The sequence below is a fragment of the Hydractinia symbiolongicarpus genome, chromosome 8 (assembly GCF_029227915.1).
Source record: "Hydractinia symbiolongicarpus strain clone_291-10 chromosome 8, HSymV2.1, whole genome shotgun sequence".
NCBI classification, from domain to species: domain Eukaryota; kingdom Metazoa; phylum Cnidaria; class Hydrozoa; order Anthoathecata; family Hydractiniidae; genus Hydractinia; species Hydractinia symbiolongicarpus.
Genome location: NC_079882.1, coordinates 24,379,789 through 24,403,623, shown reverse-complemented (window position 1 = coordinate 24,403,623; position 23,835 = coordinate 24,379,789). Strand labels below are relative to the sequence as shown.

General features: G+C 40.0%; 1 protein-coding gene across 2 annotated transcripts; it reads right to left on the bottom strand.

Moving 5' to 3' along the window:
- Positions 1-18,340: 18,340 nt before the first annotated feature.
- On the bottom strand, positions 18,341-22,635 carry LOC130653967 (endosomal/lysosomal proton channel TMEM175-like). 2 transcript variants are annotated; one of them, XM_057456468.1, is made up of 2 exons: positions 22,366-22,635; positions 18,341-20,528 (listed from the first exon to the last, which is right to left on the bottom strand). In XM_057456468.1, exon 2 carries the CDS (start codon positions 20,511-20,513, stop codon positions 18,903-18,905), a length of 1,611 nt encoding a protein of 536 aa, XP_057312451.1. In that variant the 5' UTR covers positions 20,514-20,528; positions 22,366-22,635; the 3' UTR covers positions 18,341-18,902. The 2 variants fall into 2 exon arrangements, with proteins under 2 accessions (XP_057312451.1, XP_057312450.1); XM_057456467.1 differs by having other exon boundaries at positions 22,362-22,634.
- Positions 22,636-23,835: the final 1,200 nt, after the last annotated feature.

The window sequence follows — 23,835 nt, the reverse complement described above, 5'->3', positions numbered from 1 at the left end:
GCAAATGCATTGTGATGTCAAAAAACGTGACGTTCTTCTCGTGATGGTAGACATCTGTCAGCATGAACTCAAGACGATCAATAGATCCCTTTAGTGGAAGGTATACAGGGGTATCAAAGGTCCAGGTTAACATATCCTCTCAAGCAGTCAATTCCTTGGTAGGAAGCAAGGCCAGAACCTTCGATTTTTTGCCATCCAAAAGGCAGTCGTCTTCATCTAATTGTGGACAAATAAATCTAAAGTCTTAATTTTTGGTATATCTCGGTTCTATATATGGTATCATAATCACCCTTCGTGTAATACTTTTTGCAGGGTTGTAGGGTAGGCCTAGGAGCTGTTGCAATGGTCGATGAATCACGACCGTATAGCCATCACTGACACGGAGTCTACAATATGCATTTTTCAATACAAACAGTAATCAATATAATCACTCGGCAAAGTATAAAAGTAAGAGGGGTAAATGGCCATTTGGTGTTACAAATTTGGACCACCAGGACCTGTACGTGAGTACAGACTTCCATATTTCCGTGGTATTCCCCGAGTTCACGAAGTACGCTATCAAGGTTCCAACAACCTATCTTGATGATCCTGTTAATGTGAATTGGAAAGGGCAGGCATTGGACTATTGGAATATCCAGGTCAATTTCGCCACCCATTGCGCAACAACAGCCCTGGGCATTTGTACCAAGCACATACCCCTCATCAACTCTATTTTTAAATTCCACGTCTATTATCACATGCGTCGTATTCTGGCAAGGATGGAGGTCTCCATGCCTTACGATGATGGCTTCTCACAGTATAAAAACCCATACTCGAGCTCTGGATATGCACAGGTATACCGCGAGTACAGTGCAGATCCCAATGCCTTATACAAGTTTAAAGCTGTCATATCGTCACTCACGAATGGTAGATGGTGGCCTCAAGTTAATGGTGACTGGGCCAAGTTTATTATGCCCACAAGCCAAGGTCTAACATCGGAGGGTCTGACCAAGCTGAGTGAGAGTATTAGGGTTTACGTGGTCTTGTTACTGGGATCACAAGCAGGTGCCAAGGCATCCCTTTTAGGGACCGGTGCCGATAATTATACAGCAAGGCAGATTCTAGTACAGAAATTAGAGGCTATAGTAGAACGTCAGAAAAATATAAGCTATGAAATCACGGAATTCCAGAAGGTATTGCAATATGCCAGGACTCCAGTGAACTTTGCTGTCATGCACCACGTGTACATGCTACCCTCCGATATGAATCGGAGTATAGACAAAATTGTCGGGTATAAATATAATATTTTGATCGCACCTGCCAATACGATGATCGGTATACGGCTTGACCTAAAAAACAAGCCTATTGCTCAGCATGCCACGCCTCATACTATACCACCTACACCTCCAAAGCATACCACACCACCCATACATCCAAAGCATACCACACCACCCAAGCATATAACACCTATTACATCTCCTATACATACTCCTGATATACATGTCACGCCCGATATACCTGACCAACTCTCACAAAACCAACATGAGGATACCAAGGCCTCAATAATCACCATAGTGGTAGGTATAATCTTGGCCTATATATGGTTACGAAAAAAATAGGGGTTTATTTCACGTATAACACGACAAGCCCGGCGGCTCCTGCAATGGCCATGTACAGATGTTTTGCCGCGTATGTAACAATGGTTGACGCTACCCTCAGAAGGAAGGAGACTACCGTACCAATGATTCCTGGTAGGGCAGCACCTGCCTTGCCTGCTAGATATTTCAGGAAGTTCCCCAGCCTTTCAAGTTGTTTCTCCACAAAGCCTTTTTCACCACCAGCTGCGGCACCTGCAGCCCCTGCTGCTGCACCTCCCCTTCCTGTAACAGAGAGTACAATAGTGCTTATCAATAGCCCAATAGCAGAGACTATACCAGCTATGGTTATCCCCTGTTCCCTGAAGAGTATACGAAGCTTTTCCAGCAGAGTTGTGTTATCTCCAGCGATTTTTAATAGCGCGTCCTTAATATGCCTCAGCTGGGGGTATTTGTCAGTGGATAGTATGCCATGTGCTTCCCCTATGACCTTCTTTTTTTCATTCAGATCCTTAATCTCTTTCTTCAATTTTTTTATCTCCTTTTCAAGATTAGACTTCTGTCCTTCGTCCGCCCCGACCTTCTGGTTTTCAAGTTCTTTCACCCTGCTCTCTGCCTTGTTAATCTGGCTGTCGTATAGGATCATCTTATATTTCAGGCTTTTCAAGTTACCCCTTAACGTCTGAAGCTCGAGGTTAAGTCCCCTTCTTTCACGTGGGGTGATACCACCTTCATCAGGCCCAACAAACGAAGTGTCTTGTATAAGGCTTTCTGTGGCATCTACAAATTCATCCATCTTATCCAACGATTCCATTTCAATATGTTCAGCCTCCTCCTCTATTTTATTATATCTGTTCAGAAGGTTCTGGGCCCTAAATTTACCGCCTTTATTGGGTTAACATAGTCCACAAACCCCAGGGCTTGCAGGCGATTACTACCCAGGAGCGTTTGTATCTAACCCACAGTTTTTAGGCTACCATCTTGATTCGTAAGTACTATTTCCTTTTTTTTACCTTTCACTATCTCTTTTTCAATGAGTTGATTCCCCTTGTCTTCCCTAAACATATCCTAATATTTCGCATTAGGCTGTAACCCCAATTTTTCCGTAAGACGATTGTGAAGGCCATCGATCTTTAATTTTAGTAACCTTTGCCTCTGCCCTGAAATATCTCCATGCTGTTGTTTTGTTGAAGGCCCCTATGTTCCAGGAAGTTTTGGCGTTCCAGGGAGTTTTGACAAAGTATCATCGGGCTTATCCGGATGGCCCCCATCCTCCTCATTAATATCAGTGTCAGGTACAAATACTGGATTAGGTGGCATTCCTTTATTTAAATAATTTCCCTTATACAATAAATATGAGTGCATTTGGAACTACGTTAGACCCCTATGCAGAGATGAAGCAACTCTTTGGTATAAAAAGCCGAAAACAAAGGGTTCAGATAAGCCTTATACCTTCAACCATCAACCAGAACGAGGACCTGCGTGTGGATATGCCTAATATATCCAGGAATGAGATCATCTTTCCAGGTAGTCTCAAGCTTCGTTTTGACCTGACGCTGACGGGGACCAACACGACACGTACCATTGTCAGTAACATTGGTAAAAGCCTAGTAAAGAACCTACGTATCACTTTGAACGGCAACGAAATTCAAAACATACTGGATTATAATATTCTGGCCGTATATAGGTACCTGTGGCTGCCAAAATTTGATAGGGACAGCAATCTTGTTTTAGAGGGGATCAATCCTAACGACGGGACTATCCGGGCCCTGCAGGTCAAGGCAACTGGTCATGTGGAAACGGATGAGGAGAAAGCAATCGTGGCGGCCTATGGCAACACTTTCTGCATACCACTAGGCAAGATGTTTGAACTGACAAGGGACCTACCCTTTTATGCAGCGGGCCTGTACGACAGATTGCAATTCGTAATACATTTTGCAGGACATGCTGACGTCATGAAGGATGGGGTACGGAGTCCGGGGCGACGGCGAAGGCAGCCGATGCCGCGTACGGGATAAATAACATTAGGTTAGAATTTGACAAGCTCAGTCATGAAGGCTTGACAGGAACCATGATGTCGAGGTATGCAAGATTGGCCCTGCCGTATGAAAGAATACTCCGTAGCAAGGTGCTTACTATGAAAAATCGGATACCAGCTACAACATCCAATTGACACCTCCTCAAAATCGTTTCTCTTCATAGACCCCGGAAAGGTGAAGGCCTACGCCGGCGTCAACGAAACGTTTTATAACCCCGGGATTGAGAAGGTTAGCGTCACCGTCGAGGGAGAGCCTAATGAGCTTTACTCTCATGCCATGTTGCCCAAGGGTTACCTTGAGCAGATTGTGAGCCTCTTTGGTAGCCATGACTCCAGCGTGACCATCGGGCAATTTTCAATGAAAGGTACGCCCTGTTTGTAGACTTCAGGGCGTCTCCTGATCATGGATTGCATGGTAGTGGAAGGGCCCTACAACGTCTAAGTGATGGTATCACCTTACCTATAACCAAAAAATCCGACGGAACCGGTGATTTCATAGCTTACGTGTATTTGCTTCAAGACGGCCAGCTGAATATCCTAAGGGATAAAAACAAATCAATATGGAGGATAACAGGAGATGCTCAAAATGTAAGCACTTTTTATCTTTGGACAACTTTGGGATCAAAGGAAATGGTCAAACGACAAAAAATGTACATATGCTAAATAAAAAGAAACAGCAGCGTGCCAAAAACAAGTACCCCCCTCAAAGGCTGAGATCCACCTGTAAAGAGTGTGGGTGAAATATGTCCTCATCAAAGACAGAGATCCAAGTGTAAAGAAGGTGGCGGTAGTTAAATATGTCCCCATGAAAGGATAAGATCCAAGTGTAAAGAGTGTGGCGGTAGTCAAATATGTCCCCATAAAAGCGTGAGATCCACCTGTAAAGAGTGTAAGGGAAGTCAAATATGCCAGCATGAAAGGAGAAGATCCATATTCAAACAGTGCGGGGGAAGTCAAATATGCCCTCATGAAAGGATAAGGTATCGATGCAAAGACTACAAGAAGAGTAAATAAATGGCAATGATCGCTGTAATTTTGGCAATAAACGCCCTAGCCTTCTTCGGAACAAACTTTCTATTTTCAAAGGTCTCGGTGCACGGCGAGGCAGATCGCAGGCGTCATAACCGTGCGATAGAACGATTAAATACGGCCTAGGCGGAGTGGATACGTAAGATGCAAAAGAAACTTGATTGCTTCAACGAGCAACGAGAAAGGTAAATAAAGGCCGGTAGGCCGGCTTTCGTGAACTAGACAACGACATGTATAAATTTTATGTGGCCTCAGATAAAAAAGCACCACAACTGAAGGACTTCTACACACCCTCGAAGCAACAGCAGGATGGGGAACTCACGTTTATTGTTGGGTCATTGTCCCTACTAGGCTTCGTGGCTTACAAGTATCTGTAAAAACGTGCGTTTTAACATGTATAAATAAAGACATGTCAAAAGCAGCATCACGTATCGTTACAGAGGAGAGGGCTGAAAGGCTAAGCAATATCCACTATACCTGGAAACATTTGTGGGTCGGTCAAAAGGCCGTCAAATTACTCGCTTTAGAAGCCGGGCTATCCAGGAACAAGGTTACTCATTGGCTTAGTAGGCAACTCCTGTGGATACGACACATTCGAGGCCCAAAACGTATTGACTACCCCCATTTCACCATTACAGCATCGAATGAGATGCATCAAATTCGATCTACTGAACAATCACCATGATCGGCTGTATGGGAACACCTACAAATACATATTAACAGGCATTGACGCGACTTAACGTTATAAGGTAGCGGGGCCCCTAAGAACGAAGAAAGCTAGCGAGGTCCCGGATATGTTGAAGGATATTTAGAAAGCGCGGACCCTTACGATACCCTTAAACATTCCAATGTGATAATGGCTCTGAGTTGAAATCCAACGTAATGAAACTACTGCCACCACCAAGTACCACCATTCGTTTACGGCCTTTGTAGAGTCCTACAATAAAGTCCTTGCCGAGAGATTATTCAAACCCCAGGATGTTCAGGAGTTGTTCTCTGGCGAGCCTAGTGCCAAGACTTCCATGATCGGGATGAAGCTTGGCAAGGCCATCAAGCTCGAAGATGTCCCACTTGCAAAAAGCGAAGAATATCCCGAAGAGAAACCTCTACCCGATGATGGTCTCTACTTCTATCGGGGGGAGCATGTTGACTCTAAAAGACGCGCAACTGACGCCTTTTTGAGCAAACATACCTACAGACATATAAATTCGTGACAGGTGGTCGTCTTTTATACTACCTAAAGGATGGTCCCGAAGGAAGCTTCGTCTCGGAAGAGTTGATGCTTATTCCTGAGGATGTTCAGGTACCGCCAGAGGTTATCAAGGAATGGTAATATGCTTTTACGAGTTTCTCTGGTTCATCCAAATCTATTTCGTCACCATCTTCACTCAAATATATTTCGTCATCATCATCTTCAGTCGGATCCCTTACATAATCCAAAGGATGTTGGGTATAGAATGGGTACCCATAGACGATGCCTTTGATGACATTAGGTTCATTTTCCAAATCAATATCGACTAGACGTCTATCTGGTATCGGAAAGCTGAGTAATTGCTTATTGTTGATATATCAGCCAAATCCAATAGCTTCAAGTCATTATCCTTGACGTTCTGGTAGCAGAGCACCCCATAGTTGCGCCTTTGTACACGCGTGCAATAATATGAAAGATGATGGTATTCGTCGTCATCCTGTGCGCTATGCTTTCGATGAATCATGATAACGTTGTCTTTCCCTATATCCTGGGCGTATGGTACGTACCGTTCTTTGATCCTCGCATTTTCCTGGGTCTGTACTTCGAGCTCATACCCCACCTCCACAAGTTGCTTATCTCTATTGTCAAAATCGTTCTCGAGAATGGCAATCTCCATACCTTTTTCTTCGAGGGCTTGACGCTGTATTTGATCACGGATTTTTGGGAACATCGTGTTGCAGCAGTATTTTCTAAACCTTCTTGCCCTGGGTTGTTGGCACCAGTTCCCCCGCTGCGGGGGAACTGGTTAGTTGACATTTGTGGGCGTAATTTTCAGGACTGCAGTGATTGCGGATGGTATCGGACGTGTCTTTTTTGTAGTCCAGTGCAACCTGTTCTACTTCCATAGCACGGGTCCAGGAGCGGCCCTTGGTAGTTACGGCATGTAGTTTGCTATTGTTAAATTCAAGGGAAATCTGCGACAACATGTTTTTATTATATTGATGCCTAGCCAGAGTAATTCATTTAAGGATTTTCCAGGTTCGAGGATGTTCAAGCCTTACGTATAGGCATGCGTGATTTGATTATTTCAACTCAGCTTTGATCTCATCCCAGTCCAGGATGAGATTAGTTTCCTCGTCTATCATTTTCATATCGGACTTTTCATGTGGGTACCAGAGGAAGAGCTGTTTGTTTTGCCTCCTCAGATTCTTGGGGAGAGCAGTGTAGCTCTGCGTGAGTAGCCACAAACTATGCATTCTGTAGGAATTGTCGACGTTTATCGAAATCCTCGTTCGCTATACAATCATCGACTATGAAGAGACTTTCTTCGCCTGCCAATAATGAGGATAATTTTTGGATCCATTCGAGAAGTTGGTCCACGGGGTCTATCAGAAATACATAGGGGTCTTTCTAAAGTGAGGCCCTCTCTAGGTATGTCCTATTCCACCGTGGGGTAGGGCAAAGTATCACTATATTGTGATACTTTGCCCTATACTCATGCTCAAGCAGGTCCAAAACACGTTGCGTCTTACTGCAAAACGTCGTACCTATAAATATTGCCGTGTGGGACTCTTCTAAAGCATCCATTTACTATTACTCACCTTCGGGTGTACTCCAAAGTATGACCCACATACCCATGTACCCCCGTGGTCATTCACCAAGGACCCTCGACATGCAGGGCAGAGCTTAGTCTCTCGGACCTTGTGTTCGAGGGGTGATGTAGTATATGTTAATTTACCTTGCAGGCATCGCAATGCATTGCGGTACCTCCAACAAGCCTTGCCTTCTCGGGACCATCCCCAATAAGTTCGGTATATTGACTTAAAATCCTGTATGTGAGTAGGTCGTAGAGAATCAAGTAATTTTAATCCCGTTGAACACCTCTAATTTCCCGATCAATAGCAAGGGGCTCTATTTCAACATCCTCAGTATCTCTATTTGCTACAGCCCGCCTTTTTTTAGCTTTATTAAGGCAGTCTATGCAACTTTTCGTTAAAGTATTACCCCTAATTTTAAATTTGTGCGGGGGTAATAGCTGTTTACATACGCGACAACATCTTATATCCATTTTATTGTTTGTGGTGGCTCTTCCGAGACATATTGGAAGAGCCACCACAAACCCTTGGAAATATTTTCACTTGCCCATATAGGTTGAGTATTGGTGTAGTGTAGCCTTTTCGCTACCTCTGCAAGAGATGGGGCATTGCCATTTTCCTTGTATTTAAGCGGGATTTTATGATATATATGCCACTCTCCATGGTTGTCCCAGGTCATCCCCTCAGAAAATTTGGCTTCGATATGGGTCCTCAGTGTAGCCATGTCGCACCCGAGATATTCCCGGGAACTGAGCTCCTTGTTTCCTTTCAGGGCGTAACGGGTTTGATTTCCTACGACACCGGTCAGATGCCCGGAAGGGTCGCAAATGGCGCAATTCCTCCTTAGCTTTTCATGGTGGAAAAAATAACTTTCCTTACAGTCTTTGCAATAGACCCTCTGTCTTCCATGCTTACAAACCCCACTTCCTTTACAGTCCTTACATTCGACCCTAACCCTTTGATGGGGGCATATTTGACTTCCGCCACACTCCTTGCAATATGCCCTATATTTTTTATGGTTGCATATTTCACTTCCACCGCATTCCTTGAACTTGGATCTCTGCCTTTGATGATGGCACCTATTGCGTTCTTGCGAATCCCTTACTTTATCCACGCATTTGATACATGTCTTTGTAGTTTGACTGTTACGGTTGACCCTGAAACTGTCCGGGGATAAAAATTGTTTACATTTTTGACAGCTCTTGGTTCCATCCATATTGACTCGTTTTTGCCCTAAAAAGACAAACACGAGTTATTACTGGACACTTATTTAGGCTTCGGCACAATGGTTGAGGGTAACCACTCTTTTTTCACCGCCATTTCACAACTTGCTCTCCCTGCCGCGAAGTATGCAACCATAATGAGGACGTCATTTGTGTCCATTTTTGTCGATGACCTCGTTATACCTAAAAATTTCTTACCTGCCATGGCATAGGCAAAGGTGAAAGTAAGGTCCACAACTGTTTTGTACAATATGTCCAAAAATTTCTTTTCTATCGGTGTTACGTTGCTTGTCATTTATTAAGTGTCATTTTTTGGAAAGTTATTGCATTTTAAAGATCTCAATCTGAGGCTTGGTTTTGTCCTGTTTCCCCTGTTAGGACTCCGGTGCGGTGTTTGGGGGTTTGTTTTTACCCTTGCCAAACATATACCAAACCCCGACGCCCATAGCAAGCACGGCTATCGCTCCAGCTCCATAGATGTGGACACTGCCCATTGACTGTATAGAACTGGCCTCAGAAGAGGCTTTGACTGCAGGCTCTACAGTACCTGCTTGTTGTTTCATTTCTTCTTTCCTCTTCTTCATGAGTGCCGGCATATTGTGTCCCTATGCAACTCTTCCCGAATGCTTTAGGGGCTTTGCAATGATTCTCTCTTCTTCACTCATTTATTATTATGGTGACGTCTCCTCCGTCGTATCCGCATCCTTCTCCACGTTCTCTTTCTTTTTTGGTACTGATATGTCTTGCCGTATGCCCCGCAATGGGAATAAGTGCCAGAAACTTTCCGAAAGTTCAATATACCAGTATGCTTAAGTCCACGAAGGAGTCTTTAATAATAGGGTCATTATTGATATCATTTTTCAGGGCCTCAATGCTATCCAAATATACAAAATTGTTAACCAGGTTGGCATATAGGGAGACGGGATGGGTAGCCAGCACCTTTGACGTTTTCTTCCCTTTCTCTTGAATCTCATGCTGTACGAACTCGGCATATACCTTTTCTACCACTTTCTCTGGAGCCTTGTCGACAAACCCTTCTGTGCACTTCTTTGGCAAAAGATGCCCTTTACTTTTACGAAGAGCCTCTTTTAAAATTTGACGCTTATCAATGGGCTTCTCAATATTTTCATATTCTGCAGAGGTGGCTGTGTCGAATACTTGTGCAATATCGGACGACATCTTTATTATAAGTCGATATCGAAAAAGTATGTAAGCAATCAGGGCATAGGGTAGGAGTAAGGCTATATACAGACATGCCTCCATTTTATTTCCCTGTGGACGCTAGGCGGTAATGGCCTCTGGCAAGCGTTGTAATCTGGTCTGGTTGTACGATACGTTTGTCGTCTGCCCTGTTGAGTGCCAACTTCAATACGTCTTGGGTATATACCTTATGGCCCTTGTTTTGGATCAAGATCTGGCTTTTGTATATGTCAGCGCCCTCTTTCAGACATCGTTGATAGTCATCGAAGGTTATAGATTTCTTCGTAACGCATTTTTTCACGCTCTTCGCATTTCGATCACCACCCTTTTTTGTAAAGCTCTTGTAAGCGTATAGCTTGGCCCTGAGGGTGACGAATTCGGTCATTATTTTGCCACCTAATTCGTCCTTCATTAAGCCTACTACCTTCTTGTTCTTACCCATAGGGAGAGGTCTCCCATCATCTGCATTATACGCACTTGTGTCAAAACGTGCCTTAACATCCTGCGCTATATTATCATAAAAGTCGTGTGTTCGTATATGGTACACAAAGCTGTCCGTATCTATATAGCATAACCGCAGCTTGCTACCGTATTTGAGCTGCATATAGTTGTAATGGAATTCATACATCACCATTTTTGACATGTCCAGGATGGCCTGGCCTACCTCTAATATGTACCCATGCTTATTCCCTTCAACGAGCTTCCCGATCCACCTTTCGGTGAATGCCTCGACGTTCCGCACCCTTTTGAACCCGTCCGTGGGCAAGTATTGACGCATCGCCTAGCCATACAAGTTGTTCGCGTCCAGATATTGTAGGTAGGAGGACCCCTCATTGGGGTTATACTGATCTCCCATATACTTGTTATTGGCTTTGGCATACCGGTGTACAGCCTGGGTTATGCCTCCTCTTATACCCTTCTCGAACATCAGGAGCATATCGGAATCGGTGAGAAGCTCTAGCCTTGTACCTGTAAATTTCAGGGCTGCCTTCCATGCCAAGCCGGGTGCGAAGTAGAAATGAGCAGGATCAAGGCTTTATTTGTCCAGGCAGACACCCCGAAATGTCTCGAAGACGCCGGCTAATACCAGGACGTCTATTGTTAAGTAGATATCATGGTAGTCTTCCATAGTGATGTTATCGCGCTCTGGGGTAAAGATATTCCATACCTTTTTAGAATAGGTATAATTCCTGTCGCTGATACCCTTCATATTGAGCTTGCTGTAAAAGGCCTCCTTTGGTGGTAGTTCCAGCTCCTCAAAACGCTGTCATTCATCCATGTACTCATAGGGGTACACACCCTTTCTCAGCATCATCCTTGTCGATGAATTTGGCCATGGATGGTACGTTTGCTTTTACCTGGTCTCGATTAAGCTGCTTTGTGATACCCAAGTCGCAATTTTTACACCAAAACTTTGCCATGTATTCGGCGTCTATGCTCTGGAATTCCAGGCATGTATCTGCACACTGTTGACATTTCATACCTGCGGCGTTTGTTCCAATGAGGTTACTTGTCAATTTGTCAAGGCTTGATGCCATAAATCGACAACTATCGATAAACCGTTTCTCTATGCTCTTGTACTTCTCACCATCATCATTTCCCATAGGGGTACCTTGATTTTCACGTTAAAAGAGATGTATTTATCGGTATTTTCAGCAATACAGTCAATGTCCTGGGTGTCGTACTTCTCACCTAATTCCCGTATGAAAAGATGGGCAACATACCCCGATAAGTTATGGAATATCACTGGTATGTGGCCTGGTATGTTTTATTTGAAATTGCATATTGCGTGCGCTGCGCCTCTATACAGACCTGTACAGTGGCAGTGGTCCCTGACTTTACGGTAATTCTCATAGTAATCAAAGGGCTTCATGCAGATATGGCAGTGCGTGGCCTCGTCATGTTCCCTTTTTAGGACCTTCGTTAGTTTGGTTATGGGTTGCTGAGGGTATGTATGATAAAGTCTTTTCACTTCATCCTCGAGATGGTTCACGAACTTCGTCACACAGTCCTCACCCCTATAGACTTTTAGTGGATCCGGTACATCTCCAAATACAAAGGTACTATAGGTGCACCAGCCGGATGGTACATGCTTGCTTAGCCTTTTCGTCTTGGTATCCCTTGCATCTCTCGAAGTCTGCATAGATGGTAAAGGGTACCTTGAATTGCTGTTGGCCATCCCTATAGTATAGCCATTTTCAGCCCCATTTGGCATTATGATCTTGACTGCCTCGTGATCAGTGCAGTATCTAAGTGCTTGTCCCTTGATTCATCCGTGGGAAAACCCTGTAGACATGAAAGGCAGAAGTGCATTGGGTTCCTATTCTTTGAAGTCTCCTTGCCCAGGAGCCTCGATAGACTTTTAACTGCCGTATAGTGAGCCTTTTTATCATCGGTGATAAGCAATAAGGTCACCACCTTGGTACGTCCGTTGTGCACCGATCGACGTAGGATGTTGATCCTCTTCCCATCTATATACAGAACATTCACCGCGATGTCGGGGTTATTCGCCTCGAAATTGTATATGGATTTGATACTTGTTGGGAACTCTATACCATCCCAATTATAAAGGTCTACATGATGCTTCAGCTTGTTTAATCTTTGTGAATCTTTTTCAATCTCATCATGATGCAGGGATGCTATAATAATACTCCCCATCCTCATTTTTTGAGTTAATAATTGCCTTTTTAGAAGCTACCCATTTTGGTAGTTTAACATACGATGAACCTCTCGTTAACCGTAGAGTATGGAAGTCTACATCAAGATATAGGATTTTAGATATTGTAAAGCCACTCCAGGGCAGTGCCGGATTTTCCACGCCTGTTTTGATTTGGGCAAACATCCTATCAAGCACATCGTCCACGTCGCTACCCTAGAATACCGAGGCCATAATGCTATGAAAAACCTTCTTCACCTCAATGTACTCATCATTAGCCCCCTCTATATTTGAGGGCTTTTTCCACATAATCCACAGGGATAACTGTACCTTTGCCGACCCCATATCTTCTGCCTGGTCCCCAAACAAGGTTTTAACGTTTGGTCGCACCATCCCTATATACCTGTCAACGTCTGCCCCTCCTATACCATTAATTCGGAAACTTCGGAATGTCCTGTGGAGAGCATGTTTATGTTCCTTAGGTGTAAAATCTTGCCCTGGCTGTTCATATAGATAGCCTTCCTCAGCCTCTTTTTCTACCTTATCATGGAGCGTAGGCCTTGTGTTGGCTGTCCTGTTATAGAACCCCATCACCCCGTGTTTGAATGCTGCATAGGTACTCTTGACCTCTTCTTTTATAGGATTTGGAACAGCGTCCACAAGCCAGTTGTACCATTCCCGTATCTTGGTTTCAACAATCGATCGATTTTTCGACAGCTTCTGTTTCTCGAATACATCCATCTCAGATGGGGGCAATACCCAGTTGTACCATTCCCTGATTTTACCCCCGATGGTTGGACGGGTCTTGGCCATCTCCTGTCTCTAGAAAACGTCCATATCTTCAGATGGTATAGATCTGACCGGTTTCTGTGATGCATTCTCCAATAAGGCAATCAATTCAGCTTTACGTAGTCTATAATACCCTGTTAATCCACGGGTTTTGCAATATCACGTAATTGTTTGACAGTGTATGAATTCATTCTCTTTATTATATACGATTTTTTGTTTTGTCAGAGGATTTCACTCTTCTAGACCTAGCGTGTCTTTACAGCGCATGCGTTGATTTTTTGATATCATAAGGGAAATTCCCCTGCGCTAGAATTTTGGACTCATTTGCTGCATTTTATGACGTCATTACTTAGTGGAGACTTTACCCTGCTATGGCATGGTAAGGACTTTCCCCACTAAGTCTTGGATGATCGGGGATTTCTTGTGATGTCTTGAGGGCGTGCGCCTGCGCCTGCGCCAGAAGTAACATTTCTCTATCTCTTGACTTACGAGAACTAGTGCCAAATTATTTTTCACTTATATAGACACTTATTAGAGCCTGGATGTTTCTAACATGGATAGAGACAGATCTGTCTTTTAAGAGCAATTCACTAAAAGATGACTTCTTATCATTGTGCGCCATGCGAAGGGAACGTTCATGTAGTCGATTTATTCGATTACTATAGCTTCTATTACAACACATCCACACTAGTGGACAGTAGTTGAACAAGGACTTAAAGAAAGCATTTACCAGCGTTCTTCTTTTTTTAACACTCATTACAGGTATTATCCTTTCAATTGCGTTCAGTTTTTGAGAAGCTTTTTGCACATTTCTTCTAAATGCAAAATAAAAGATAAATTCGTATCTAAATTAATTCCAATTAGTCTCTCAGATTGACTACTTTCAACGAGAGTATTATCGACAATCATAACAGTTATTTCTTTACTCCCGAGTAAAAGATAACTTTTATATGTTACGCCTTCATTTCGTTGTTGATAAACCACTGAAAAAGAGATTTTGACGTTTTGTCTAGTAAAACAAGCACAGGATCGATAGTTTCAGCAGTTGTATACAGGGTATTATCGTCTGCATAACTCAAAAAATCAATGTCACTAATAATAAGACACATATCGCACAAAAATATGTGAATTAACAAAGGTCCCAATATGGAACCCTGTGGTACGCTGAAAATTATTTCAAGCCAAGAACTGAAAGTCGAGTTACCCCCCGTTCTCTGTTTACGATTTAATAATTAGTCATGGATAAGTCTTACGGATGGTAGACTAAATCCATAGTCATTTAATTTAACAACCAAAAGTTCGTGTGAGAGACAATCAAAAGCCTTCGATAAGTCAGTAACCAAAGCTCCGAAGTGATCTCCTTTGTCAACAGCCTTTTTTCATTTTTCGAGCATAACAAGGAGGCATTGCTGGGCACTATAGCCTGAAACCATATTGAAATTTAGAGAAAATATTGTCAAAAAAAATTAGACATTTGATTATAAAGACATTGAGGGTTCTTATTTCTCTTTGCATTTCCTCTTTTTCTACGTAAGAAAATGAGAAATGTGAAGCCTTAACTTTTTTCTGTATTGCAAGAATGCTGGGATGATTTCGGTATTTGATGATTGCTTTTATTGTCTTATCACCTACATTTTCTGCAACCTTTATATTTTACAATATTCTTTGAAACTATGTTTGTAAAAAAAGACTTAAAAAGTTCCGACTACCTTTTTATCAGAATTTAAAACTTCGTCGTTTTCTACTAGCGTAATTTTTCCTGAATTAGTCACCTATCTGAGAGAAAGCTTTTTTTCCTTTGTTTTATTTTTCAGATATCTGTTGTGCAAGTGGGATCTCTTCATAATTGACTTGCTAATTTCTTTAGTTATAAAGGAAGATTGATTGCCTCTCACAGCCTTTGGTAGCAGTCTTTACATTTCCGATTGCTTATAAAGACAGGATGCCAGGATGTCATAGGTAGTCTCGTAGCTGTTGTACAAGCACTTGCTACAGTCTACCCAGGCTGTAGACTGCACCACGGACCTCGTGCTTGCGAAGCAAACTTTATAATCACTAGTTCACGCGCCACTTATGATGCGTGACTTTCCGTTAACAAAAGATGGTTCGAGCTGATTAATTAAGAACGAACTGCGATCACTTGCAAAGTCATATAATGTCGCCCATTCTTGTCTCTACATTATGCGTTCTTAAGGAATGAACAGTTGGTGACGCATTTAGAAAACGAATTTGGCCCAAGTCAACGGGTATGGTGTCGAGATATTTGATTTGAAACATCCAATATGTTGAAGAAATAGATTTTTTCAAATTATGCGTCGATAATTTGCATAACAAACACTGTGACTGTCCCGAGGTTTCTGATTGATGTGAGGATGGTTGTTGTGTCTGTATGGTAGGCTGTCGGTTCCTAGTACTGGCAGAACGGGTTAGTGTACTGATAAAAAAAAAACGGAAAACCACCAAAGTAAAATAATTGTGCCGTCGATTCCATGACTAATCGAGTTAGCTGTCAAACTTTATAAGTCAGATGGTGGCATTCTCTAACAAGATTGTGATATTTTCTGCCTACCTTGTTGTGATACCTTTATTGCTATATAGAATATACTTTCTACGCTTCACTCAGCACATCACATTGTCTAGATAAGCGATTATCTCTTAGCCTTATATTACCAATGGCATCACATCAGCTAGATGCAAAGACCATAGTTGTTCATTCCAAGCACCCTTTCCGACTACGCCAGCAATTTCTCCGTCTGTTTATTTTAATAAAAAATATTCTGGTTATTTTGATTGCATGTGGCATTTGAGTGCATGCAACAGAAAATTAATTCCAGTGTACCCTAGCGCTTACTACGATCCAACAACAGTCCGTTTGAGACATTTAAAGCGGCAAAATGTCATGCGCTGCGTAGTGTTTTGTAGTTAGTTTATTGACATTTTGATAGATTAGAACTAAGACGCATTGTGCAGTGCATGACTTTTTGCCGCTGCCTCGAAATCGCGAGGGCCATTTTTAGAGGTATGTATATTTTAGGAAATTTCAAGGGACAGTAACTGCAAACATTGTGCAGCGCTTGACCTTTTGGCGCTGCACCAAATTCGCGAAGGACATCTATAATCCACAATGATTATATAATCGTGAAACGCTTTGTATAAGAGCGCTGCACCGACGCATTTGTGCAATTCGCTGCACTACTTCTAATTTCGTGTTCATCGACATATTTGAGAGACTCTTAAAGTGGCAATGTTGGACCCGTATGGAGAGGTGACTAAAAGAAAAAAAAAAGACGCTCTTCGTGAGCGGTTCCACAAACAATGTGACATGTCTAGCCGCCCGATAAGCGCAGCGCCGATGAGAAACAAAAAGGCCTGAGGAGGAGGTTGGAAATATGGATGCTTTTAAAAAAACGTTTTATAGAAATAGATAAAATTAATTTACTCATTGCGAAGATAATGTTTTTGCAAGTATACGAGAAATACCAACATTTGAAGGTGAATATATATGAAGCGCCGATGATTTTTACCAAACACGGTAAATTAAGTATGGCCATTTTCAATTAGTATATATGGCCATTTTTTAAATGCATGGTATGGTACGTATACTATTAGCACGGTTACACACCGGTGCGACTGCCAAGCGACTTTTCCTTTGTTTAAATAGAGTTGATATATGGACCTATGGACCTGCCCCACTGTGTTACTTTTGCCGATACGAAGTAGTTACCACCGTCGAGAGCTCGTCCCTACGTAGCGACTGGAGAAGATAGTTATCTTAAACATACATGTTCGAGTGAGTATAAATGAATCCAAAAAGTACCGTTGTTTGGACCTCGCGCAATGTTAGATAAAATGGCACCAAATCTGCGCACCAACATTCAACTCCATATAACAAAAACGGAATAATATCAGGAATAATATTGCGCCCTAACCGACTGATGACGGTTGGAACATTTTTCCACAGATTTTTCCAATTCCTAAAATAATTTAACACAATTTGGTACAACACCTTGATGGAAATCTTGTTAAAGATATTCTCGTTCCAGAGTTCCTTGAGATAAACCTCGAAAGTATCTCAAAGAAATCTAGGAACGAAAACTTTATTATTGTTACACCAGTCCGCGAGCTTTAAACGCATTTATCATGTATTAGAAATTGTTTTGTCCGATTATACTGGATTTTGTGCGTGCGTACTTTATGAATTTCTTCGTAAAGTATTATAGACAGGGTTGCTAAAAATTTATAATTTTATGAGAACTTAGGTTTTATATCAAATTTTAGAAGAAAGCACTAAAAAAACGTATAAAAACCAGTCCATATTTTAGAAAATTTTGCTAAAATTTTAAGAGGAAATAAAGTTACTAATTATCAAGTTTTTTATTATTTCAATGTCATAGAAGTAAACATAATTTATCAATACCGTTGCATGATAAACGTATCCTCTATTTTTTTAAAACACATAAAACGTAATATTTGGACAACTTAGTTTAATATTTATTTACTCAGCTAGGGTTATAACATCACTATAACAGCCTTAGGGAGGTATCAATATTTTCAGTACAAATATTAGGTTAATTATCAGATTTCTGGTCTCCATTTTCTTATGTTATTTATAGGAGACTCTAGAAGGACGCTGATGAAGAAGAAAGAAAAAAGGAAAAGTAGAAATAAAATAGTCTCGCAAATAAATTCTCTCCTTCAGGTATAAACAAAAAGCAATAAACACAAATGTGCAGGAATTTTATATTGCAAGATGGAATAAAATTTAATTACATTATTTTCTTTCTTTTGTGGATCTCATCAACTCTTTATAAAAGTAGTCAAGGATTAAACTATCTTTTTTATGCCACCTAGTCAGATCGGAATTCGAAATATAATTAACCACTATAGATTTAACACAGGGTTGGTCATGAATCATCTTCACAACTTATTTATTTTTATAATCCACCACCCTCGTGTCCAGTTCCTCTTTTCGTATTCGTGCGAAAAAGTAGCTTTACTGGGACCTAGGTTAATCACACTGAGACGTTTATTAAAAAAACAAGCATCGTTTATTTTATAATTTATAATGATTATATTCAAATGCGGATACATTGGTATAGTGACAATTGGTTATAATAGGTATACAAGTTTCTTAAAAAAATAATCTAATGACCTCGACCACACAAAAAAAATTTATGTCAATCAATAAGTTTGTTATTTTAAAGAAAACCTCCTTTTAATAAATGAACTTACTTTCTAATAAAAAATTTATATTTGATTTGTACTGATTAAATTAATAGAGGAAGGTAGTCGCAATAAAAAATGTTTGATATAATTATGAACAAAAACGAGTACATAAAGATTTACGAATACAAGATTTACAGTGGGATAAATATATAGATAAAAAGTGCACCATATCTAAATAAAAATTGTGCACGTAGATTAAATACTTCCAATATATCAAAACAGCTATAAAATACTTAAGTTGGATTTCCCCCCTCCTTCATCAATTAGATAAATTTCCGTTGTTTTCCAATAGGCAGATATCCATCTATGAATTTTTACATAAAACAATACATAGAAATTCAAGCAAAAAAACAAAACAACTTTGATACAAAAAGGTACAATTACAGTACAGTATTTTCAGCACTGTAATTATTTTTTTCTATTGCATCACCTTTAATTTCGTAAAATTCAGTTTGATCATCACCAATTGCTTTTTCTTGCTGTCGCAGCTTAGCTTCTCTAGGATCAGTGTCTGGGTTATAGAATTCCTTTCCAATGTGATTCATGAAAATAAATTTTAAAACGATAAATGTGAGGACAACACCACCAAACGTTGCAAAGGTTACATACTTAACATTGCTGGCATCACCGAGTGTTCCAAGCAAACACACGATCGTCCACACTGGGATGGTCAAAACCTTTAATACAACATAAAGGTGTTGCCTCAAATTGCTTCTCCAACACTTACCAACTGCCCATTTGTGCAAATATTTTTTTTTTGTATAAAATCCCCATGCAAGCATGAGGCAGTTGAAAATGCATGACACAAGCACAAAAGATGCGGTTACTCGAACTGCCAACTTGGTATCATCATTATTTTTGCTTGCAAACTTGAAAAGCATATTACTTCCTAAGGGACTGAGACAGGCAAATGCCAGGAAGAGCTTTTGAAAGTAGAGCAGTACAACATTTAGTGTGTGAAATAAATGCAGTACGGTATGGTTAATGTACCATAACATGGAAACTGTTGTGTAACACCCAAGAAATATAATGAACTCAGTCGACATGTGTTTCAATTCTTTGCTTAATCCATGTGCTTCAACTTTTTCTTTTGAGGGAAATTCTTCAACTGTAATGTCCAATATCAAGATACATGCTATGATCGCAACAGCAGCATCACTCATACACTCTATTCTTTCTTTGCTTATGTTACCACGTGTAAAATACCAAAAAAACTGACACTTCTCAATCTCAGTTTGACTTTTATTTCTACGTCGAAGGAGAAGGATGAACTTGCGTATAAGGGGCATCAAAATAATCAAAGAAATAAAAATCCATGTAGCAACATAATGTAATAAGCTGAGCAACCCACCTATTATAATAATTATTGAGTTAACTACAGGTTTAATGCACAGAGTATTCCGAAAATATTTCAAGCCTTGTTTGGACCAATGATGTGTGGCCATATGGAGAACCCTAGGGGTTGCGAAGGCATAAAATATGACTGATAATTCTACAATTTCCAATAGCAACAGAACCACACATGTCACCATAATCGCCACTTGTTCGTCAGGATAATGTCCTTGAATGGATAGTGAGAAGGGGAGGACAGCAGCCAGTAACATGTTGAAAATTAAAAATAAAACCAAAAAGTCATCCAACCGCTTAATTACAATTGACCTAATATTTATGGATTCCCAGATGGTCAATACAACTAAAAATCCAAGAAAAAACATGACAAACTCAGCTCTATTTTCATGTATGAAACCTGACAGGGATTGGTGTTCTTCCATTTCTTTTAAATTTCTGAGAGGAATGACCAAAAATTTGGCACAGGTTGCCATCATGGCATCCGCATATCCCAAGAGGCGGTTGGTACCCACAATATCTCCTCGATGAAGAAACTCAGGAAGCTTTTCGTTTAAATGTTTGTCATAATGTTCCTCTAAATCCTCCATCTGACTTTTGAACTTTTCTTTTGAAACTATCTCAACAGGCTGTGAAGAAGACATTCTTGCATTTGTAACCTATAATATGTATATAAAATCTACAATTTGCAAAATATTGTCCAATTAACTTAAGGATTTCTTTTTTAAAAAAGAAAGCATTTTATAAAAGTAAAGCACTAAACTTCAATGTGCATGAAATTACTTGCTCTAGATAATTTTTAAAAATTTGCTACTTGCTAATCTATGAGCCCAGACCTGGGGAAATTAGCATTATGAAAAGATATTAACAAATGTTGAAACAGTGCTCACCAAAATAATCCAGTAAAGCAAATAGAAACTTTTACATAAATTAAATGACCACAGTTTGTCAACTTTAAGAATTAACAACAAATAAAATTGTTAAGGGAATGGTTAAAGAACAAAAACAAAACAATAACACTTCAGTTTACTGATGGACATAAACAGAAAATTAGAAAATTTTCCACCTACAATGTAAAAACAAAAAACCCTGTGAATTAATGGCTATTTTTTTATGTCTATTATCAATCTAAAATGCGTCTTTTTTTCTTTAACCATAAAAAAACATGTTTTCATTTTTTGTCTACTTTATTTATCTCTCAATTTATTTCTGCATTTTATCTTTTTAATCAGATGTTCACACAAAACTAAGTTGGCAAATCACAAAATTTTACAAGATCTAGACCAAAACCCTAAGCCTTTAATTAGTCCATCATACCAGAAGCCAGAAAAAAATAAAATTATTTTGCTTTGGTGAAAGGCGCAGGGCCTCACCTGGTATTCTTTCAACAAGCTTTATGGCACTGAAAAAATTTCTAAAGTTTAGGACCAAAAGGAAAAAAATGATTGTGGTGCAGTTTACTTTTACTTAATTTAAAAGAGCACACCAAACAATCATTAAATTTATATATGTCAGTTACTATGTATATACTTAACACTAAAAAAACATATCTTTTGACATTTTGGCTCAATATTCTTATTCACATTCTAAAGATTCTACGCTTTCTAAGGATACCAAATGTATAGGATTGAGCTTTTTATGCAATTACTCTCATGAACTCCATAATTTAATTATATTTAATTAATTACAAATAAGAACACAAATAAGAAATTATTGCCAACTTTGTTAAATTGCTAAATTTAATACCGTAAGCGCTTTTATTTTTAGTAATCTTAAAGATGGTAGAGAAAGTCAAATTGGTAAAATTTGCTTCACTGGGCCTATGCAGCTCAAAATAAGCTATAAATACTGCAGGAGTCCACATCTACACCATGGTCCCCTCCCGGAAATATTAAACAGGGTGTATCCCTCGATATTTGTGAGGCTAGCCATATAAAATATGCATCTCTACTGAATGGAATATACCAGCATTTTTCCAAATTTTAACAAATCCGCCAGAGACCACGAGCCAAAGATATTTCTAGGAATGATCTTAGTATGCATATCTTTAAAGAAAAAAAAACCCTGGAAACAAAGTTAAGCACCCATAGCACCCGTAATCAGAATTTTTAGAAAAATTATGGTATAGATGGGTAACTAGCTAGATAGGTTAGAATAACTTTGTGTGAATAGGCCAAGGCAAATTACATTGCAGTTTCCCGTCCTCTTCCCGCATATGTTTGAGCATTTCCTGCAAAGTTCATTATTTTTAAAATGTTTATCATATATATATATAATTATATTTGTGTAAAAATTTTCATTTTATTTACTATGAGAACTTTTTCATTTTCTTCAACCAGCACAGAATACTTTTCATGTTCTTTAGTGGTGAGTGAAAGACATAGTTTTCAGGTTTGACTACATTTTCTTAAGCAGGTTTGCAGTAACAAAAAAAGTGAATATAGTTGAATATAGAAAATTGAGCACTTATGAGCTAACGCTAACGCTTATACCTACAAAAACTCAACTCTCTTCAACACCAAAGCAAGAAGTAAACGATTGAAGCCCGCTCGCCTGAAGCCTGCTCGTCTGCTTCACAGCACCAAATGTTTACATATTAAATTTATCCCGGGTCAAAGTAAGTGTGAAATAGCCAGACCCCAAACCCCTGACGGAATTTTAGTTTTACTGCCCACCGCCGAACAACAAACATCCAACTTCAAACCTCGTTCCCCGGATGACAGACGTAAAATAAGCGATAAAACGAAAGATAATCGTATAAATGCAATAATCATAAAACATAAAAGAATCTTCTTTTATTGTCAAGTTCAAGGAGGTCAACGATGACGGAATTGATTTACGGAATTGATTTAGAAGTTGTGAAAGGACACTTAAATACCTGAGTGGTTTAAAAACCATCGACGATGGTACAAAAAGCATATTATGCTGAAGAACTGCGAACTGGAAGATGACCCAGAAGGGCAATTACCAAATGAAACTGTTACGGAGGATACCTTTGAAACACAACTATACAAGGCTTATGAAAATGACCGTGTGAGGAAATATATTTTCGCCTTGCCAGAGGATCTTCACGGAAAAGGATTTATGAAGAAAATGACACACCAATTAGAAGCTCGGTGCCTTAATTCTCCACATAGACATATAAGTCTTAGTGTTTAATGGTGATGAAGAATCTTTTGTTACAACAAACATCCTACAAAATGCCGAGATGACAAGAAAACACTGGATAGAACTTTTATTGTGGCAAGAAAGAAAAATAGTTTGTTTGCTAGCTGAATGTCATTTAAAGTGGAATTTCATTTAAAGTGGACTAAAAACATAGTAAGTTCATTGTGACCTACGAAAACTTAAGGGTTCCCGCTCTATTAGACAGCCCCCTGCAATATACAACAGTGTGTCATCTTTCTAATTTCCCTAACATGACTGGGGTACTATTTGGTAATATTTACTCGCCCATATTGAATCGCCGTCATTGCTGGGGAAACTGAAGTATCGTCAGACGAATGGCGAAGAATATTCGGCAGTAACATCTATGGTAAAGCTGCTGCTGATCTTCGTAAATCAATTTCTAATTTTGCTAAGCAGGTAAGTACGAAAGAAATTGATGACTTCGACAGTATTGCACCACTTAAGGGTTGGCGATTGATACCCTTAGCGAAAAATCGAGGCATTTGTGCTATTGTCCTATTGGAATATGGAAAGTTCTTAGACGAATTATAGGTAAAGCTATAATGTCCATATTGCGAGAAGATATTCTTGACAGATCTGGTAATCTAGAATTGTGTTGACTATATAGCAGGTTGCAAAATTGCCGTGCACGCAACCACTGACCTGTTCAGCAGAGATGCTGAACAGGTAATTGGTATACAACTTACAACATATATTCGTAACTGTTTTGCAAAACCATCCTGTCTTTTCGTAGCCGGTGGTAACGTAATCACTTCAACTGAGAGTACCACACAATGG

Excerpts from the sequence above, each read along its gene's own strand:
- LOC130653967 (XM_057456468.1), bottom strand. The coding sequence starts at position 20,513 with ATGTCTTCTTCACAGCCTGTTGAGATAGTTTCAAAAGAAAAGTTCAAA.